Source organism: Chlorocebus sabaeus, chromosome X (genome assembly GCF_047675955.1).
Source record: "Chlorocebus sabaeus isolate Y175 chromosome X, mChlSab1.0.hap1, whole genome shotgun sequence".
NCBI classification, from domain to species: domain Eukaryota; kingdom Metazoa; phylum Chordata; class Mammalia; order Primates; family Cercopithecidae; genus Chlorocebus; species Chlorocebus sabaeus.
In genome coordinates, this window is record NC_132933.1 from 129,095,914 (window position 1) to 129,117,561 (window position 21,648).

Sequence of the window (21,648 nt, forward strand, 5' to 3'; positions counted from 1 at the left end):
CATCAGACATCAGTAACAGTCAGGGATTGATCAATCCTCAATCTCCCAAGTGCCATGAGAGGCAAGGAGTTGAGATGATCATGGAATAGAGGATTGGGGTGGGAGGGTATGGAATAATATCCACCTGTTCTGTACATCTACTAACATTTACCCAATGTCTGGACTGAGAAGCAGAGTTATTTTTTCTCATTACAATGTTGGGGTGGACATCCTCCCCCAGGCACATGGAATGGTATATAGCAGCATCCTGCATTTGTGTTTGTAGAATACGTGCCTTAAACAGCCTTGGAGGACTACTACTCTGGTTTAGGGCTGCAAACCACTGTGTCATTGAAGGAACTGGCAATATTTAACTGAACTCAAGAAGATGAAAGGAAAGGAGTAACATGGCAAAGATTTAAACTTGAAGGCTTGTACAAGAAAGTGGGACTAGGCCAGGCGTGGTGGCTCATGCCTGTAATCCCAGCACTTTGGGAGGCTGAGGCAGGTGGATCAGAAGGTCAGGAGATCGAGACCATCTTGGCTAACATGGTGAAACCCCATCTCTACTGAAAATACAAAAAATTAGCTGGGCATGGTGGCATGCACCTGTAGTCCTAGCTACTCGGGAGGCTGAGGCAGGAGAATCGCTTGAACCCGGGAGGCGGAGGTTGCAGTGAGCCGAGATCACGCCACTGCACTCCAGCCTGGGCAACAAAGCAAGACTCCATCTCAAAAAAAAAAAAAAAAAAAAAAAAAAAGACAGTGGGACTAGACTTAGACTTATTCTGTGTCGTATCAGAGGCAGTTCCAGGAAGCAGATATTAGCTCCATGTAGAGAAAAATGTTTAATAACGAGAATACCCCAACAGAACTGCCCTAAAGAATGGGGAGCTTCTGGAAAAAGGGTTACAAAAAGGCATTTCTACTTTAGGGGGCAGGTTTGCTGAACCTGTTTTTTTTTTTTTTTTTTTTTTTTGACACAGTCTCACTCTGTTGCCCAGGCTGGAATGCAGTAGTATGATCACAGATCACTGTAGCCTCAACCTCTGGGCTCAAGTGATCCTCCCACCTCAGCCTTTTGAGTAGTTGGGACCCCAGGTATGCGCCACCACACCCGGCTATTTTATTTTATTTTATTTTATTTTATTTTGTAGAGACAAGGTCTCACTATATTACCCAGGCTGGTCTCAAACTCCTGAGATCCAGTGATCCTCCCACTTTGGCCTCCCAAAGTGCTGGGATTACAGGCGTGAGCCACCACGCCCAGCCTGAACCTGTTCTTATAGGGTTGTTGCCAATTCCAATATTCTATTCTTTTTTCTAGATTGGCTGCCAGGAAACGTTTGACTCTTATTATATTACTATAAGCATCTTAGGTCACTTCCGTAAAAATAGCCCTCAGAGTCAGAGGGGAGAGCAGTGTGGAATTTTCTGATTCATCTCTGCCTCAAATCATAAAAAAACTTGCTTAACTGATTATTGTAAAAAGTTTGATTCCTTTTTCTTTCTTTTTGTATTGTGTCTTTCTTTTCTAAAAGTTGCAGCTTGATTTACCAATTGGAAAACATGTTCTCTTTTCTCAGAACATGTGCTTAGCCATGCAAATTGCTGTTGTGTATATTCATAGCTCTTGAGAGATGATGTAGGGGGCTGAAAAATATCTTGGCTGGCTTTTAGGAGCCTTGGATTATAGTTCTGGCTCTGCCATTATGGCCTTAGGCAAGTCTTTTAAGTTCACTAAGTCGTATTTTCCTTGTTAAAAACATTGTTTGTTTGGTTTTTGAGATGCAGTCTCACTTTATCACCCAGGCTGGAATGCTATTACAGTTCACTGCAGCTTGGACCTCCTGGGCTCAAGTGATCCTCCTGTCTCAGCCTTTCAAGTAGCTGGGACCACAGGCATGGGCTGCCATGCCTGGCTAATTTTTGTATTTTTTGTAGAGACGAGGTCTCATTACGTTGCCCAGGCTGGTCTTGAACTCCTGGGCTCAGGTGATCCTCCCACCTTGGCCTTCCAAATTGTTGGGATTATAGGTGTGAGCCACCATGCCCAGCCTCATTGTTAAAAAATTTGTAAAAAAATTTACAAAAACATTTGTATATGAGGAGAGGAGAGAAGGAATAGGATAGTTTTCCAGGTCCCTTAGAGCTCTGAAATGTGAAGTTTGCATCATCGCTGAGCTGAGTCCAGCAAAATTGTTTCATGTCTTGATCTCACTTCTTTCCTCACCTCCATCCCCAATCAAATGATGATAGACGGTACGGGGTCAGATAATCAGGTAATGTTACATGACATTTCAGAAAACCGCTTTTTTACCTTTTTTTTTTTTTTTTTTTGAGAAGGAGTCTCACTCTGTTGCCCAGGCTGGAGTGCAGTGGCACAATCGAGGCTCACTGCAACCTCCGCCTCCCAGGTTCAAGCAGTTTTCATGCCTCAGCCTCCCGAGTAGCTGGGATTACCGGTGTGCACCACCACGCCTGGCTAATTTTTTTTTGTTGTTGTATTTTCAGTAGAGATGGGGTTTCACCATGTTGGCCAGGCTGGTCTTGATCGCCTGGCCTCAGCTGATCTATCCACCTCGGCCTCCCAAAGTTCTGGAATTACAAGCATCAGCTACTGCGCCTGCCCGAGAAAACCACATTTTAAAAATGGACTTGATGGTAGTCTCCTGAGCTACTAGGCACAACTGTATATGGAGCAATATTTTTTTATTTTTTTGAGACCAAGTTTTGCTCTTGTTGCCTAGGCTGGAGTGCAATGGTGCGATCTTGGCTCACTGCAACCTCCGCCTCCCGGGTTTAAGTGATTCTCCTGCTTCAGCCTCCCGAGTAGCTGGGATTACAGGCATGTGACACCACACCCGGCTAATTTTGTATTTTTAGTAGAGATGGGGTTTCTCCATGTTGGTCAGGCTGGTTTCGAACTCCCGACCTCAGGTGATCCGCTCGCCTTGGCCTCCCAAACTGTTGGGATTACAGGTGTGAGCCACTGCGCCCGGCCAGCAATATTGTTTTTAACTGGGTTTTTAATCCAGTAGACATTTACATTAATTGCTCATTTGCTGTCCTTTTTCTGAACTGGCAGTCTGCATGTTGACTTGGCGACTGGCCCCCAAGCACAGGGCTTCATCATATCTGGGAGTGCAATTATGCCTGCTGTGTTTGCAATTAGACTTTAGGGACACTCATAGCTTCAGGGACTTGCACCAGTGCCTTCCCCAGGTTCTCAGGCCTCCTGGGCTCAACAGCATGGACTCCCACTTACGAAGTTTCATCTGGTTACTGCCACCTTTGAATGTCCAACCTGCCATCAGAGACCAATGCCAAGTCCCCTGACATGGCACTCTTCTTCAAGGAGACTCACAAGCTAATTGGCAAGTTGATGACATTGGACCGTATTACTTTAGAAGGGCCAGCGATTTAAGAAAAATATTTATTTGTTTATTTATTTATTGAGACTGAATCTCCTCTACCACCCAGACTGGAGTACAGTGGCCCGATCTTGCTTCACGGCAACCTCCACCTCCTGGGTTCAAGTGATTCTCCTGCCTTATCCTCCCGAGTAGCTGGGATTACAGGCACATGCTACCATGACTGGCTAATTTTTGTACTTTTATAGAGGTGGGGTTTCACCAGTTGACCAGGCTGGTCTTGAACTCCTGACCTCAACTGATCCACCTGCCTTGGCCTCCCAAAGTGCTGGGATTACAGGCATGAGCCACTGCACCTGAGAAGAGCCAGAGATTTGCTGGCACAGGAATCAGTATTTTCTCTAAGTATGACTGCCTTTCCTACCTGTAGGCCCTCATTTACCATGATTGTCCTGGGGTTTTTGGAATGCCTGATCCACAGGCCTGGATTCTCACACCAGATGGCATCTGAGGAGACCTGCTTCATCATGAAGGAGGAGTGGGATCAGGTCCTGACCAATAGGATTCATCGTTCACATCATATACCACAGCCTCCACAAGTAGCCATCCTAACAGAGCATTTGAATGATCTGCTGAAGGTGTAACTGAAGTGCCAGCTTGGAGACAAGACTCTGCAAGCATGGGGTACCACCCTCCAGGATGAAATATAGGCACTATATTCATGTTCTATTGCTAGGTAACAAATGAACACAAATTTAGTGGCATAAACAACACATGTTTATTACCTTAGAGTTTCTGTGGGTCAAGAGTCTGGGCATAGCTTAGCCGAGTCCTCTGTTCAGGGTCTCCAAGGCTGGAATCGAGGTGTCAGCTGGGGCTGGGGTCTGTCTTCTAAGTTCATTTGGTTGTTGGCAGAATTCATTTTCTTGCAGTTGTATAACTTCTTTCTTCTTCAAGGCCAGCAAGAGAATACTTTTTTTTTTTTTTTTTTTGAGACAGAGTCTCACCCTGTCGCCCGGTCTGGAGTGCAGTGGTGCGATTTCTGCCCACTGCAACCTCCGCCTCCCGGGTTCAAGTGATTCTCATGCCTCAGTCTCCCGAGTAGCTGGGACTACAAGCGCGTGCCACCATGCCTGGCTAAGTTTTGTATTTTTAGTAGAAATGGGGTTTCGCCACTTTGGCCAGGCTACTCTTGAACTCCTGGCCTCAAGTGATCCGCCCACCTCAGCCTCCCAAAGTGCTGCGATTACAGGCTTGAGCCACTGCACCTGGCCTCCAATTACCATCATTTCTAATGGCCCACAGGGGGACTCATGTTTCCTGAATTTGCAACTGTGGACTCTGCAGGGTTCAAGGTTCTGTTCTGCAAAGGGGCACATTCTTGCCAGTGGACACAAGTGTGGGTGTGGCCAGGCCTTTGGACTTCTTGTGGCCAAGGAGTCAGCACCTTGGCAGGGATACTTGCTCTCAATCAGCAGGAAGAGGCTGCTGTCGTACAATGAGGCAGAGAGGAATGTGTGTGGAACTTGGGTGATCAATCTAGTTGGGCACTTCTTGGTATTCCTTTGCCTGGTGTGACTGCGAATGGACAAGTGCGGCAACCCTGGTGTGAAATGGATATGATTACCAGGGGCTCAGACTCACAGGAATGAGGGTTTGGGTTACACCTTCAGGAAAGCTAGAGGTGAGGGGCATTTAAAATACATGGTAGAGGAGAGACAAGATGAGAACCAACTGTGACTCCAACACCAACTGTAGTGACAGGGGCTGTAGTTAGTCCTACTAACCTCCCTCTTCTGAGTTACCCTTCAGGAACAGAGACCCATGGGAACCATGGAGGAGTTCCCTGAATGTGTATGGAGAAATCGATCTGTGCAGTGCAGGGGGTGACCCGTGCTAGCCGTGGAGGTGTCCCACTCAGATCTCCCTTCAGCAGAGAACCTGCCACAAGGGGTAGAGTTAGCAGACAGCCATCAGGATCTGCCTCAGCTTTCAAGCTGAGGCTACATGCTTCCCAGACAGCCTCAAAGCAAAGGCCAGGCACTGCCGTGGTACAAGGGCTCACCATTTCTGGCCAGTACGGGACTCTTCGGGAGGGCAATCTTTGCACCAGCACTCTCTGTTTCACAGGCCTAGGCTTTCTCAGAGCTGCACTGCAGTCCAAGGCTCCTCCTACCCAAATATCTTTCCTGGCCCCTCTCCTTTCTTAGGTTTTAGTCCTGAGAACATCATGAACTAAAGGTGTTCCCTGTCTGGTCCTGTTCCCTCTCCCTTTTATGTTTTATAGGCATTGCCCCCAATAAACCTTTTGTACATCTGACTCTGTATCCCTATATTATTGAGAGAGACAGCTTTATTGAAGGTGACACCCTGAAATGCAGATGTTCTGTTCTTACAAATACCCTCTGATCCTATGTTAATAATAGTATTACATGTTTTAAATGTTTGCCTTTTTCTTTCTTTCCTTTTTTTTTTTTTTTTTTTGGAGATGGAGTTTTGCTTCATCGCCCAGGTTGGAGTGCAGTGACGCGATCTCGACTCACTGCAACCTCTGCCTCCCAGGTTCAAGCAATTCTCCTGCCTCAGTCACCCAAGCAGCTGGGACTACAGGCATGCGCCACCACGGCCGGCTAATTTTTGTATTTTTAGCAGAGACAGGGTTTCACCATGTTGACCAGGCTGGTCTTGAACTTCAGACCTCAGGTGATCTACCCTCCTCGGCCTCCCAAAGTGCTGGGATTACAGGCGTGAGCCACCGTGCCTGGCCATGTTTGCCATTTTTAAGCAAGAGAAAATTGTTAGTGGGAAAAGCATTTTTTGTTTGTTTATTGAGATCGAATTTTGCTCTTGTTACTCAGGCTGGAGTGCAAAGGCGTGGTCTCGGCTCACTACAACCTCTGCCTCCGGGGTTCAAGCAATTCTCCTGCCTCAGCCTCCTGAGTAGCTGGGATTACAGTTGTGCACCACCGTGCCCAACTAATTTTTGTATTTTTAGTAGAGACAGGGTTTCACCATGTTGGTCAGGCTGGTCTCGAACTCCTGACCTAAGTGATCCACCTGCTGCAGCCTCCCAAAATGTTAGGATTACAGGCGTGAGCCACTGCGCCAGCCGGGAAAAGTATTTCTAAAGACAAGAAACTTTCTCTCTCTCTTTTTTTTTTTTTGAGATGGAGTCTTGCTCTGTTGCCCAGGCTGAAGTGCAATGGCACGATCTCGGCTTACTGCAACCTCTGCCTCCTTGGGTTCAAGTGATTCTCCTGCCTCAGCCTCCTGGACGAGAACCTTTCAACACTTGGATTTGAAAAGCAGTCATAAAAGTGGATCTGAGGGCCACAAAATTACAAAAATTAGCCGGGCATGGTGGCAGGCACTTGTAGTCCCAGCTACTCAGGAGGCTGAGGCAGGAGAATCGCTTGAACCCAGGAGGCGGAGGTTGCAGTGAGCCGAGACTGGACCACTGCACTCCAGCCTGGGCGAAAAGAGCGAGACTCTGTCTCAAAAAACAAACAAACAAACAAACAAACAAACGAACAAAAAAACTAAGCACATTCATGTAACAGCCCACTAGTCTTTCTGTTTTTTTCTTTAACATTAGGGTGGAAAATACTTTTTTTGGGGGACGGAGTCTCGCCCTGTCACCCAGGCTGGAGTGCAGTGGCATGATCTTGGCTCACTGCAATCTCCGCTTCCTGGGTTCGAGCGATTCTCCTGCCTCAGCCTCCTGAGCAGCTGGTACTACATGTGTGTGCCACCATGCCCAGCTAATTTTGAATTTTTTGTAGAGACAGGGTTTCATCACATTGGCCAGGCTGGTCTCGAACTCCTGACCTTGTGATCCATCCGCCTCGGCCTCACAAAGTGCTGGGATTACAGCGGTGAGCCACGGTGTCCAGCTGGAAAATACTTTTACATTGTTTCCTTCTCCCCTCCTAACTTTATTATTACTATTATTATTTATATTTTGAGATGGAGTCTCCCTCTGTTGCTCCGGCTCTGAGTGCAGTGGCATGATTTTGGCTCACTGCAACCTCTGCCTCCCGGATTCAAGCAATTCTCCTGCCTCAGCCTCCCAAGTAGCAGGGAGTACAGGCATATGACAGCATGCCCTGCTCATTTTTTGTACTTTTAGTAGAGATGGGGTTTTGCCATGTTGGCCAGGCGGGTCTCGAACTTCTGACCTCAGATGATCTGCCTGCCTCAAGCTTCAAAGTGCTGGGATTACAGGCATGAGCCACCGTACCTGGCCCTCCCCTCCTAACCTTATTGTGGATCCTTTTGTATAATCTGAATAATTCAGGAAATAGATATGTTTTTAAAAAGTTTCTCTGTCCTATTGAAATCGTAGTTTGAATCACTTTGTTTGAAAGTTGATGACAGTTTTCCAGGAACATTTTCTACCTAAATCAGATATCCAAAAGTATATATTGTTCAGCAGCCCAAGGAAAGATGGTAACTGGATATTTTTCACTCATAATACTAGCTTGAACTGACAATGCCATTGGCCAGGTGTGGTGGCTCACGCCTGTAATCCCAGAACTTTGGGAGGCTGAGGCGGGTGAATCATGAGGTCAGGAATTCAAGACCATCCTGGCTAACATGGTGAAACCCCATCTCTACTAAAAACACAAAAATTAGCTGGGTGTGGTGGCGTATGCCTGTAATCCCAGCTACTCAGGAGGCTGAGGCAGGAGAATCGCTTGAACCCAGGAGGTGGAGGTTGCAGAGACTGTGCCACTGCACTCCAGCCTGGCAACGCAGCGAGACTCTGTCTCAAAAAAAAAAAAAAAAAAAAAAAAAAAGAACTGACAATGCCTTGTTAGGTTTTGTTGTTTGATTTAAACAACTTTTTTTTTTTTTTAAGACATGGGGTCTTGCTATGTTGACCAGGCTGGTCTTGAGCTCCTGTTCTTAAGCGATCTCCTCCCACCTCAGCCTCCCAAAGTGCTGGGATACTGCTTTCCAGCCTTGTTATTTGATTTTATTGTTTTACTTGTAATAATGACGTTAATAATATCTTATGTGTCAGTGCATGATTAGGTAACTTTTAATTACACAATTGATACCATCTCTGTTACCCTGAGACCATATTAAAATAGAACTAATAGAACATAACAGGAAACAAAAACGTTGGGTAGAGAACCTGTTACTTAAGGACAGTGATTCTCACCACTATACAATCGTATGTTTCCTGTTCTGATTTTGTGACCATTTCCCCTTCCTTCCCTGCTATCCAAAATGTGTTATAGCATATATGCTTGACAATAACGACGACAACAACAACACACACAGAAATCAGAGTTGCTAAGCTGTTTTAAGAATTTTATGCATGCTGCCAATTGAGATAGTTAGAGACTCGTGGATGAATGCTAGGCAGGCTGGGTCTAGCAGGGGTTCCCTGAAGTTAGAACTAAGGTAGGTGGGCTAAGTGATGTGATCATTTTTTTCCCTCTTTAACCTCTGTAGTGGACATCTATGTGGTTGGCTGCTCCGTACTCCTCTTCTTTTCTTTCTTTCTTTTTTTTTTTTCTTTTTTGAGATGGAGTCTCTGTTGCCCAGGCTGGAGTGCAGTGGCGTGATCTCAGCTCAGTGCAACCTCCGCCTCCCAGGTTCAAGTGATTCTCCTGCCTCAGCCTCCCGAGTAGCTGGGATTACAGGTGCCCACCACCACAGTCAGATAATTTTTGTATTTTTAGTAGAGACAGGGGTCTCACCATGTTGGCCAGCCCGGTATTGAACTCCTGACGTCAGGTGATCCAGTTGCCTCAACCTCGCAAAGTTCTGGGATTACAGACGTGAGCCACCGCACCTGGCCTCCGTACTCCTTTTCTAAGAAGGTGCTCTGTATCCCCATCTGTACGGTTACTTATGGAAATAGCCATGTTAGTAGATTGTGACCCAGTACCTGGCCATGAGTCTGGGTGAGGCGGTTCCTGGTAAGTCAGGGCAAGGGTTCCTTACCCCGATGCCACAGTTGGCTAGTCCAGGAGTATGTACTTGATCCAAATTGAACCAATGAATCTCTTCTCAGAATTTTTTTGTACTTGGGCCGTAGAAATTTGGGTCAGTCTGTGTGTGTGTGGCTGTTGTTGTAAGATGTAAAGTTCAGGAGCTTCTATTGCCATATGGAGAATGCCATTACATAGAGTGAAAAATGAATGAAGCCAGTATGCAAAGGAAAGCAAAGATAAGCAATAGAGAGAAGGCATCTGCATGGTATTAAGTCCTTGGTTTCGGCTGTTCCAGCCAACATCGATGGTGTTTATTATATTGATGAGAATGTGCCTTTATAATTTGGAAATTGATGGAAGGTGACTTGATTGCAGGAAAAACTATAAACTGTACCTACCTATTATACCATTTACAAAAAATTCTCTCTTATACTTATTTTTTCTCCCTGAGCCTCCTATTGCTTCAAAGAAAAGTTCAAGTAAAAAGAAGAACAAAAATAGTATAATTCAATACAATATTTATTGCCCTCTGTGTTAGGTGTGGTAGAGTATAAAGAAATATGGCTGACACAAAACCAACAAGACAATCACTGAAAAGGTACAGACAATGTGAACAAAAATGAAGGAGAGATCCTTGTAGGCTAAAAGGGGTGTCTTCCAGATGTGAGATTGATAAAAGCAGGGAAAATTTGGTAGAAAGAGAAAGCCGAAGACCATGCTCCATGTGTAACTCATGAAGTGATTCAAAACAGAAATCTAGCTTAATTCAAATCAATACATTTTTACTTAGCATGGGGTATTGTGAAAAAGCATATGGCCCTTGCCTTTTAGGAAACTGCCATCTTTAGAGGCAAAGCACGACTTGCTTATATTCTCAAAAGATCCCCACTCATTACCTTATTTCTCCTTTAAACTGCTTTACCATATTTGAAATCATGTTGGCCGGGCGCGGTGGCTCACGCCTGTAATCCCAGCACTTTGGGAGGCCGAGGTGGGTGGATCACCTGAGGTCGGGAGTTCAAGACCAGCCTGGCCAACATGGCGAAACCCTGTCTCTACTAAAAATACAAAAATTAGCCAGGCATAGTGGTGTATGCCTGTAATCCCAGCTACTCGGGAGGCTGAGGCAGAATGGCGTGAACCCGGGAGGCGGAGGTTGCGGTGAGCTGAGATCGCGCCATTGCACTCCAGCCTGGGCAAAAAGAGCGAAACTCCGTCTCAAAAAAAAAAAAAAGAAAAAAGAAAAAAAAAAAGAAAGAAATCATGTTATTTGCTAACTTTGTTGATTTGTTTTCCTTCCTTATCAACAGGCAAGCGCCTTAAGGGCGGGGATTTTTGTCCTCTTTTTCTTTTTGCAACCCCAATCTCTGCAATAGTGCCTGGCACAATGCAAGCAAGTCAATAATAATCATTGAAAGAAATGGAGAATTAGGTCGTAGGGTGAAAGAATCTTAAACGCTCTGGCCTTGAATCTCTCTAGCTCGGCCAAGATTTCAAACATTAGGGGTCAGGCCGAGAAGAGAAGACGAACAATGTTTTTCCCTTTAGGTCAGTGGTTCTTAGCCTTTGGTTACATTAGCATCACCTGGGGGCACCCTTAGACATCATCCCGAAGCCCAGACCGCGCCCAGGACTAAACCAGAATCTCCAGCCAGTGGGTCTCAAGCATCAGGGTTTTGTTGTTGTTGTTGAGACAGAGTCTCCTTCTGACGCCCAAGCTGAAGTGTAGTGGTGCGATCTCCGCTCACCGCAACCTCCGCCTCCCGGGTTCAAGCGATACTAGTGTCTGTCCACCGAGTAGCTGGGATTACAGGCGTCTGCCACCATGCCCGGCTAATTTTTGTATTTTTAGTAGAGACGGGGTTTCGCCATGTTGGCCAGACTGGTCTGGACCTCCTGACCTCAGGTGATCTGCCCGCCTAGGCCTTCCAAAGTGCTGGGATTACAGGCGTGAGCCACCGCGCCCGGCCAAGTATCAGTATTTTGGAAAGCTGCCCAGGAGATTCCAATGTGCAGCCCAGGGTAAGAACAGACGAAGCCAAGACGCGAGGATCAAGGATAAAGGAGACAAGTTGCACCAGGCGGGGCCGCGCCTCTTCTCGACATCACGCTCTGGCGTTGCTGCGTGGTTTGTTTACTTAACCGAGAATAGGCCAGTCCTCGCTCTAGCAACACGACTTGCACAGCTGATTGAGTAGGAAGCTCCGCAGAGGCGGACTCCAGCCTCCAGTCAATGAACTGGTAGGGTCCGCCCGGCACAGCGCGGCCCCGCCCCGGCACAGCGAAGCCCCACCCCCGGACACCACGGTCCGGCCCCCGGGCTGTCTCGCAGCTAGGGCGCGGTCTGGTGCTCATGCGTCTTCGATCGCCTCAGTTTCCCTCCGCCGACTAGCGCGCGGGACCCGGTTCTCCATCGCGCTCACGGCAGCCTAGTGCAATGAGGCGGGCAGCACTGCGGTAGGTGGCAGCGCGTGGAAGGGGCTGGCAGGGCGGTAGCCTGGGGCGCCCCCGCCTTCCCTCTGAGCTCCGGGCTGGCCCAGGCGGAAGAAGTGGGCCACGTATGGGCATCTGGGCTCGCTGATAAGGGGCGCTCGCCCACTGTGACTCCGGCTGGACATGAGCCCGCCGACCTTGGGTTGGGAGAACCTCGCTCCCACTTTGGCGACTTCTGGCACTGAGTTTGATATTAAAAGCAAAGCGACACTTTTAAGGGAGGAAGTTGGGTGTTCCCTAAAATTCCTTTCTCCTTGCTCATCAGGGGTGTGGTTGGTAGCCGCGTTGGGGTAGCCCCTTGTCAGAAAGATGGTATTTTGAGTTCTGTGTTACCTCTAGCCCTCCATCCTCCTTTGGAGGACATTTTTAGGATTAAATGCTTGACCTACTTAGGCTGTGACTTAAGTTTGTTGTAACATTGGCAGAGATTGCAGGGTAACTTTTGGCTCCCAGGACCCAAGGACTGTGCGTCTAGGGCCCTGGTGCCTATTTGAACTTTACCTTTAATGAGCCGCAAAGCCCTTATAAGAGGCTGGGTGCTTTGACTGGACCACGTGGGTAAGGGAGGATGCCTTTTTGTATATGTAATCTTCCCAGCTGGCACAGTTAAGGCCTGAGGGCCTTAGACTCCGAGCGTATCCAGGTCTCTCTAATCCCTTTCACCTGAGCATGCCAGCCTTTCCGAGTTTTCTGCCTGCTGGCTCCCAGGCTCACACCTACTCCAGTTTCTGAAGTTATCTCGCTGCCAGTGGGCCTGTCCCCCTGATGTGACTCATGGTGCTTTTGACTCACATTAACCCCATCAGTTCTCTTGGAGGTCCTGGATCTCTCTCTCACTGTTCCTGGGGACTTTGTTATCAGTTGTAGGGTTCTGTCTCTCTTGTTTATAGTACTTAAAAACAAACAAAAAACCTTTGTTAAACTATTTGAAGACAACTGAAAGTCATTATGAGAGGGGCCACAGTTGACTTTAGCTTGCAATGTGAAAGGTCTTCTACAAAAGCTCCATGGTCCTGTTCAAGTGCTTTCTCTCATAACCCTGTGTTCCTTTCTTGAAAATTCTATTGAGGCGGGCGTGGTGGTGCACGTCTGTAGTCCCAGCACTTTGGGAGGCCGAGGTGGATGGATCACTTGAGGCCAGGAGTTTGAGACCAGCCTGGCCAACATGGGGAAACCCCATCTCTATTAAAAATACAAAAATTAGCCGGGCTTGGTAGGGCACGTCTGTAGTCCCAGCTGCTCGGGAGGCTGAGGCAGGAGAATAGTGTGAACCTGGGAGGCAGAGCTTGCAGTGAGCTGAGATCGCGCCCCTGCACTCCAACCTGGGTGACACAGTGAGACTGTCTCTCAAACAAACAAACAAAAAACTATTGAACATTAAGCAGATAATCTCTTAGTGTCTAGTGAGAGGAGGAGTTCACAAATGAATATCAACTGAGATGATTAGGTTCTTTGGTGCGCAACCTTTGTAGCTTCTTTTCTTTTTTAGACTTGCAAGAGGCACCTGACTTTGTTTAGTCTCTAAATAGAGGTTATTTCCTCAGAGTGGAGGGCATGTGAGTAGCATTGCCTGTTATTGCACTGAACACTCTTCCTTGCCAACTGCTGTATGCTTGGGACCCAGGGCTGAGCCAAGACATTTCTATTCACACCTCCGGGGTGACTTACGTGACTCCCTAGGCCGGCCGTGGAGGCCTTGAGTTCCTTGATTTCCTTTGATTGGAAAGGTTCAGTCATGAGGTCCTTGGACTTGAGCGTCACAAAGGCCTCTCCACAGTAAAGGTCTAGAGGTTTTGCTATAAGTAAGTCTCCTGAGGGCTTATCAGGAGATAAGCCAGTAACCCTGAGGTAGTGACATGTTAAGTATTGATTAAAACCATTCTCCCACCTCCTCCACCTCAGTGCGGTGTGTGTGCGTGTTGGGGGAGATCGGAAGAACTGGGCTTCATCCGGACTCTGCCGGTGTGCCCGTTGACTGGCACTGGGGAAAGTCATCCGAAATTGGGGCCTCAGTTTCTTAAGGAGGTTGGTTTGAATCAGAATCTTCAAATATAGGAAGACATGGGGGTATCAAAAAGGGTCTGTGCACCTCCTGAAATAGTATATACCATTTTGTGTGTGAGCAAAAATGTATTCCAGCCCTTCCCACACCCGCTCAAGGTCCACAGTTTCCATCAGATTATCAGTAAATAGGATACCAAATGTAGTGAAGAGTCACCATTACATGCCAGGCGTGGTGGCTCACGACTGTAATCCCTGCACTTTGGGAGGCCAAGGCGGGCGTATCACTTGAGGTTAGGAGTTCAAAACCAGCCTGTTCAACATGGTGAAGCCCTGTCTGTACTAAAAATACAAAACTAGCTGGGCATGGTGGTGCACAACTGTAATCCCAGCTGCTCGGGAGGCTGAAGCATGAGAATTGCTTGAACTCGGGAGGTGGAGGTGGCCAAGATGTCGCCACTGCACTCCAGCCTGGGTGACAGTGAGACTGTCTAAAAAAAAAAAAATTACCATTACCCGAATATTTCCGAATACTATGTTGACAGTATGATGTAGATTTATTATTACCAATATGCTATTGGTGTAAGCAATGTTTTTCAGAAAGTGTTCCAATTATGCCTTTGTTGTGTCACAGGAATGTATTTCCAAGTTTCTTAAGGCAGCATGCAAAGCAATGGGGCTCTAGGACCACAATTTTCCAAATAAATTGACCAAAGTGTTTCTCTGTATTCATTAACTCCCTTCTTTCCTCTCCTCAGTTGATTCTGTGTTTGGCAATGGTCCATGAGAGTGCCTGGCTTAGGCAATCTTTCTTTTTTTTTTTTTTTTTGGAGACAGAGTCTTGCTCTTTTACCCAGGCTAGAGTGCAGTGGTGCGATCATGGCTCACTGCAGCCTTGAATCTCCCCAGGGCTCAAGTGATCCTCCCACCTCAGCCTCCTGAGTAGCTATGACCACAAGTGTGCACCACTGCGCCTGACTAATATTTAAAAATTTTTTTGTAGAGACGGGATCTCCCTATGTTGCCCACGCTGGTCTCAAGTGATCCTCCCATGTTGGCCTCTCAAAGTGCTGGGATTACAGGCGTGAGCCATTGTGCCTAGCCTGGTTCTTTTTGCTCTTTAGGGGAGACTTTGGAGAAGCATGACTTTCTGGAATAATGATAGCTAGAGTTTTTTGAGGACTTGTCAGTATATTAGAGATGATCTTCTAGATATGCCCTTCAGGGTTTAATATGTGTTAATTCCTTTATCCTTTTGACAATCCTATGGGATAGGTAGTGGTATTATCCCCATTTTACAGATGAGGAAACTGAGGATCAGGGCGGCTAGGTAACTTGTCTAAGGTCACTCAGCTAATAAGCAGCATGATCAGGCTCTTTTTTTTTTTTTTTTTTTTGAGACAGAGTCTTGCTGTGCAGTGGCAAAATCTCGGCTCACTGCAGCTTCCACCTCCTGGGTTGAAGCAATTCTCCTGCCTCAGACTCCTGAGTAGCTGGTACTGCAGGTGCCCGCCACCATGCCCAGCTAATTTTCATATTTTTAGTAGAGATGGGGTTTCACCATGTTGGCCAGGTTGGTTTCAAACTCCTGACCTTAAGTGATACGCCTGCCTTGGCCTCCCAAAGTGTTGGAATTATAGGTGTGAGCCAGTGTGCCCAGCCTTTGGGCTCTTAACCCCTATACTGTATTGCCTCTCACACAAGCAGGACGGAATGGTTTTCATCCCTCTTCAGAAAATGCTGCTTCTTAGTGTAACAAAACAATTTCTGTGTATATGTGTATTTATTCAGATATGTGAGACTGGTTATATAGCTCCTGTTAGTGGTGTGTATTCAGGGTATTTAGCCATTCAGAATCAGATCCCATTTCTTATATTGGATACATTTAACATATCTATTATAGTTGCTATTAATGCGTTGGGGGTCATTTTTTTTTTTTTTTTTTGCTCTTTCAGCTAATCGTAGCAATAGAAAGGATTAACTTTTTCCAGTGTGTTCTTTACAACCAGATATTTTCAGTTGTAAAATGCTAGTTTCTTTTTTTGAGATGGAGTCTTGCTCTGTTGCTCAGGCTGGAGTGCAATGATGCCATTTCAGCTCACTGCAACCTCCGCCTCCTGGGTTCAAATGATTCTGCCTTAGCCTCCAGAGTAGCTGGGACTACAGGTGTGCGCCACCATGCCTGGCTAACTCTTATGTTTTTAGTAGAGATGGGGTTTCACCATGTTGGCCAGGCTGGTCTCGGACTTCTGACCTCAGGTGATCCATCCGCCTTGGCCTCCCAAAGTGTTAGGATTACAGGGATGGTGTGAACCCGGGAGGCAGAGCTTGCAGTGAGCCGAGATCGCACCACTGCACTCCAGGTTGGGCGACAGAGCGAGACTCCGTCGGAAAAAAATATATTTATTATCTGCATACAAAAGTACAGGAATTGAATATTTTTCGTGAAAAAGTAAAGCTAAAATATATACGAGAGAGGCTCGTTAGCTGTGTGATTGAAGAACAAACAGAGATCCAAAATCCCAAATCCTCCAGCAAGAATTTTGGTCTTCGTGGACCAGCAGGGATTGTGTTGCAGCCAAATAAGATAACTGGGTGACTAAGAAGTTCAGTTAGCCAAGGAGCATGTACTCATATTTCTGTGTTCTGTGCAATTAGATGATTTGACTTGGTGAAAGGATAAGGATTTTTTTCTAACAGCACAGTGTCAAAACTGCATGTAGATTTTACAGAATACTGTACGTACTGAGAGACTTTCTCTGAATGCTGTCATTCAGAAGAGAAATCTATAGTAGCTTGGTCTCTAAAGAAAATTAAAAGTATCTCTTTTTTTGTTGTTAGTCATTGCTTATTCCCACATTAGGTAGTGAGAATTTACTAGTAAATTGAACTAGAATGAGTGACAGTATCTGGGGTTCTGGTTTTTTTTTTTTTTTTTTTTTTGAGACAGGGTCTCACTCTGTCGCCCAGGCTGGAGTGTAGTGGCATGTTCTCGGCTCACTACAACCTCCGTCTCCTGGGTTCAAGCGATTCTCCTGCCTCAGCCTTACAAGTAGCTGGGATTACAGGTACCTGCCACCATGCCCAGCTAATTTTTGGATTTTTAGTATAAACAGGGTTTCACCATGTTGGCCAGGCTGGTCTCGAACTCCTGACCTCAAGTGATCTGCCTACCTTGGCCTCCCAAAGTACTGGGATTACAGGCGTGAGCTACCACGCCTGGCCTGCAGGGCTCTTGACCTATTCAGTGCCTTGCCCTCTTCAACTGTGTTCTCACAGATCCGTTTATTAATCTGTGATGTTGCCTGTGTGCTACCCCTGACATAATATTGTGTGATTAGCAATAATGAACCAAAATCAACTTATTTTGGGAGAGTAGGTTAGGCACATTTCGTTAGACAGCTTTTATTTTTTGTTTTTTTGAAGTAGGGTCTCACTTTGTTGCCTAGGCTGGAGTGCAGTGGTGCAATCTTGGCTCACTGCAGCCGCAACCTCCTGGGTTCAAGTGATCCTCCCACCTGAGCCTCTTGAGTAGCTGGGACCACAGGTGCATGCCACCACACCTGGCTAATTTTTGTATTTTTTGTAGAGATGGGGTTTTGCCATGTTGCCGAGGCTGGTCTTGAACTCCTGGGCTCAACCTGTCTACCTGCCTCAGCCTCCCAAAGTGCTGGGATTACAGGCCTGTGCCACCGTGGCCAGTAGATAGCTTTTATTTTATTGTGTTGGGACTCTAGAAAATTTCTGCATAAGTTAAATAAACACTTTCTTTGCATCTGGAAAGGGCTAATTCAGTGTTCAAAGTTTACTTTATAATTGGGTTTATCTTATTTATTGAGGAGATATGGTGCGATAATAAAGAACAGAATAAATTGTTCATAATGAGTTTGCTCAGTTGTTTACCAAATCGATTATGGACTTCTGAAACTAATAAAATAGACCAATAATAAATCCATTAAACCTAGTTGCCATCTTTTATTTATTTTGTAGATAATTACCTAATTGGTCTCTGCTCTCAAGAAATGTTTAGTGGGAGAAATGATTTATGGAATAGCCTCATGAAAACATACATATACTTGTGAAACAACTACAGACTCCTGCAAGACAATATATACTAAGGGTGGTATGGCCAGATACTCTGGGAGGAGGGTAGGTCTTTGAGGTTGCCAGGGAAGAAGCCGTGGAACCTACTCTGTGTTTTATCTTGTTTTATAGGCTTTGTGCCTTGGGCAAGGGGCAGCTTACTCCTGGAAGAGGACTGACTCAAGGACCCCAGAACCCCAAGAAACAGGGAATCTTCCACATTCATGAAGGCAAGCATGGTGTCTATGTTTTATGTCTATGTGGTGAAAAACCTTGTTTTACTTTTATTTGAAAGGTATATAGAAATGTAGTTTAGAGCAAATGAGGCATATTAAAGGTAGATCTTTCATAAACATTTCATTGACGAAATGACCAGGATAGCTGCATAATATTAATAGCTTCAGGTAGAAGTCACATTCAGATTTTAAACTATTGTTCCTGGGAGCCTTGAGGACTGAGCTCTTTTAGTTAAGCGATTTCCACTTCCTGTGTATAGGTTCTGAAGGCATGGGAAAAAAGAGATGGGCCCATTAGTTGTACCGAGTAAACACTCCTAGTCCATAGTTATGTTCGAGGGATCCTGTTAGTCCATGCTTAATTAAAGTTAATTTCAATTACCAATATGATATGCAAACTGTGGATTGTCTTTATTAAACTAGGAGTATTCATTATAATTAAAATTGTGGCTTCTTTAAAGGGTCCAAATAAATTTATATTATGTGTGCATATAAATAAATATGTAAATACAATTTTAAATTTTTTCCTTCTTGGCCCTCAGTACTTGCCTCTCTTCTTACACTGACTAAGCTAGCAGTAATTATTTTATGTCAGTGAGCATCAGTAGTCCATATCCTGTTTGAAGTACTTTCTATCCATTCTTTTTTTTTTTTTTTTTTTTTTTTTGAGATGGAGTCTTGCTCTGTCACCCAGGCTGGAGTACAGTGGCAGGATCTCGGCTCACTGCAACCTCTGTCTCCCAGATTCAAGCGATTCTCTTGCCTCAGCCTCCCGAGTAGCTGGGATTACAGGCATGCTACACCACGCCCAACTAATTTTTGTATTTTTTAGGAGAGACGGAATTTCGCCATGTTGGCCAGGCTGGTCTCAAACTCCTGGCCTCAAGTGATCTGCCTGTCTTGGCTTCCCAAAGTGCTGGGATACTGGGATATCAGGTGTGAGCCACCGTGCCTGGCCTGTTCTTTTTTTTTTTTTTTTTTTTTTTTTTTTTTGAGATGAAGTCTCACTCTGTCGCCCAGGCTGGAGTGCAGTGGCGTCATCTTGGCTCACTGCAGCCTCCACCTCCCAGGTTCAAGCAGTTCTCTGCCTTAGCCTCCCGAGTAGCTGGGATTACAGGTGCCCACCACGTCAGGCTAATTTTTGTATTTTTAGTAGAGTCAGGGTTTCACCATCTTGGCCAGGCTGGTCTTGAACTCCTGACCTCATGATTCACCCGCTTCGGCCCTGTCCATCATTTTATTCAAGGCACTTAGGAGGAAAAAATCAGAAATAAGACTAAATTACTAATGGTTGTTGTTTGCAGTTCTGTAACATTTAATTGTAATTGTACACCAAACTTATGGTGTATCCATAATTGTTTGATAGAAAAATCAACCATTTTTTCATGAAAGTTAAAATGCATGTTAATATTAATCATATTTGGTTTTGATCACTTAGTTATTGAAGGACTGAGGATTGCTATAGTTAATTTCCTATAACTGGAATATGTATTTTGAAGTGCTAGGAAAAACACATGAACTCAACACAGTATTTGAAATACTATAGATTTATCTTTTAGTTTCCAATTATTGCTGGTTCTCTAATTGGTTTTCCCTTTATTCATATAGCATGTTCACCTATACATGTGAATCATGGTGTGTGTGGTAATTAGTATCAGCTTTTCTTTTAAGAGCTTAAATTTTGTAAGCACTAATATACGCTTGCACTTTTGGGCAATGGCATTAACTAAAATTGCATTCTTTGCCTTAGCTTGATGTAAGTCTTTGCTTCGTTTTTCTGGCTTAAACTTTTCTAACAACTAGGAGACTGTAAATATATGAGAAATTAATTATAATGAGACTCAGATTTGGATATTAGTATTAGTCTCTGAACTAAGTAATTTGATCTAATACTGCGTATAAGAAGATAGATGGGGGCCAGGCACGGTGGCTCACACCTGTAATCCCAGCACTTTGGGAGGCCGAGGCAGGTGGATCACCTGAAGTCAGGAGTTCAAGACCAGCCTGACCAACATAGTGAAACGCCGTCTCTACTAAAAATACAAAATTAGCTGGGCATGGTGGTGCCTGCCTGTAATCCCAGCTAATTGGGAGGCTGAGGCAGGAGAATCACTTGAACCCAGGAGGCAGAGGTTGCAGTGAGCTGAGATCATGCTATTGCACTCCAGGCTGGGCAACAAGAGTGAAACTCCGTCTCAAACAAAACAAAACTACAAAAATTAGCTGGGTGTGGTGGCACAGCACCTGTAATCCCAGCTACTGGGGTGACTGAGGCAGGAGACTCGCCTGAACCCGGGAGGTGGAGGTTGCAGTGAGCCGAGATTATGCCACTGAACTCCAGCCTGAGTGACAGAGCGAGACTCTGTCTCAAAAAAAAAAAAAAAAAAAAAAAAACAACAAAAAAGAAGATAGGTGGGAATCCTGTTCATATCTCCATCATAATGGTTCTTATTGGCTAACACTGATATAGCCCCATTAAATGAATAGTTGAAATTATCCTTTTCTGTTTGTTTATATAAACCCTGTGATTGGCATAAAGGTATTCATTTGTGCACTAAAGAGACAGTATAGTTCTTTCAGGTTTTTAGGGAGCAGAGGCTTGATCCTGTCCCTGAGCTGTTTGTTGTGGCATTAAATGGAAATCTATGGATCTTTAAATCTTTTGAGTGCATGAATTGCTTTTCATAGTTCTTGAGCTCATTGCCATAATCCGTTTCTCATATTTCTTTGTTTCATGGAATGACCTCTTTATTTTTGTTTCAGTTCGAGATAAGTTGCGGGAGATAGTAGGAGCATCCACAAACTGGAGGTATGCATCTTTGTTTTCATTCGTTCTTTTCATCCCCAACGTATTATACTAGGCTGTATGTAGGCTCAGTTGATGGTCTCGCAGTGGGGATGGGGAGCCCTGTGTTCAGAGATAGGTTGAGAAGTATTTTGCTTGGGGGAGAAGGTCAACATTTCAACATGCTCATCAGATGACACCTCATTGTCATGAAAGAAGGTGATTTACATATATTCTGCATTTTCAAAGTGCATTTAGGTATATTACCTCACTGATTCTCATAACAAAACTTGTGACGTGCTGATGACATATGTTCCTGTTCCTTTTTTACACACAAAACTGAAACTCAGAGATTGAATGATTAAATATCAGGGTTTGGGGCTTGAACCCAAGTCTCTTAGTTTCTCTGTTTCATGCAACTTGAATCCTTTATTGCTTCTTGTCAGTTCAAAATTAGGCCTCCCATATTGTCTTTATCTTTCTCACAATATTTCCTTGTTGTAAAACAGGATCATATCCCTCTTGGTTTACAGAATTTTGAGGCTAAAATGAGATAGAAAAAACACGAGTGATCACTAGATATATACTAATCTATCGTTGGTATAGAAATTAATGACTTATTTTTAAATTCTTTATATGAAAAATTTCAATTTACTAAAAGGTAGAAAGAATGAATACCTGTGTACCCACCACCTGGATTTGATACTTATTAACATTTTGCCAAATTTCCCAATATACACATATGCCTG

At 45.0% G+C, this 21,648-nt stretch overlaps 1 protein-coding gene across 2 annotated transcripts in view; it reads left to right on the forward strand.

Annotated features, from left to right (window-relative positions):
- Positions 1-11,587: 11,587 nt before the first annotated feature.
- The window catches only part of ACOT9 (acyl-CoA thioesterase 9), a 38,863-nt gene continuing 28,802 nt past the window's right edge, over positions 11,588-21,648 (forward strand). The window contains exons 1-4 of one of the 2 annotated variants that reach the window (XM_007991298.3): positions 11,588-11,758; positions 18,011-18,108; positions 19,723-19,749; positions 20,878-20,923. In XM_007991298.3, coding sequence (XP_007989489.1) covers positions 11,739-11,758; positions 18,011-18,108; positions 19,723-19,749; positions 20,878-20,923 — 191 coding nt within the window. In that variant the 5' untranslated portion in view covers positions 11,588-11,738. The remainder of the gene's footprint in view (positions 11,759-18,010; positions 18,109-19,722; positions 19,750-20,877; positions 20,924-21,648) is intronic. The other variant, XM_007991299.3, reaches the window with a different exon arrangement.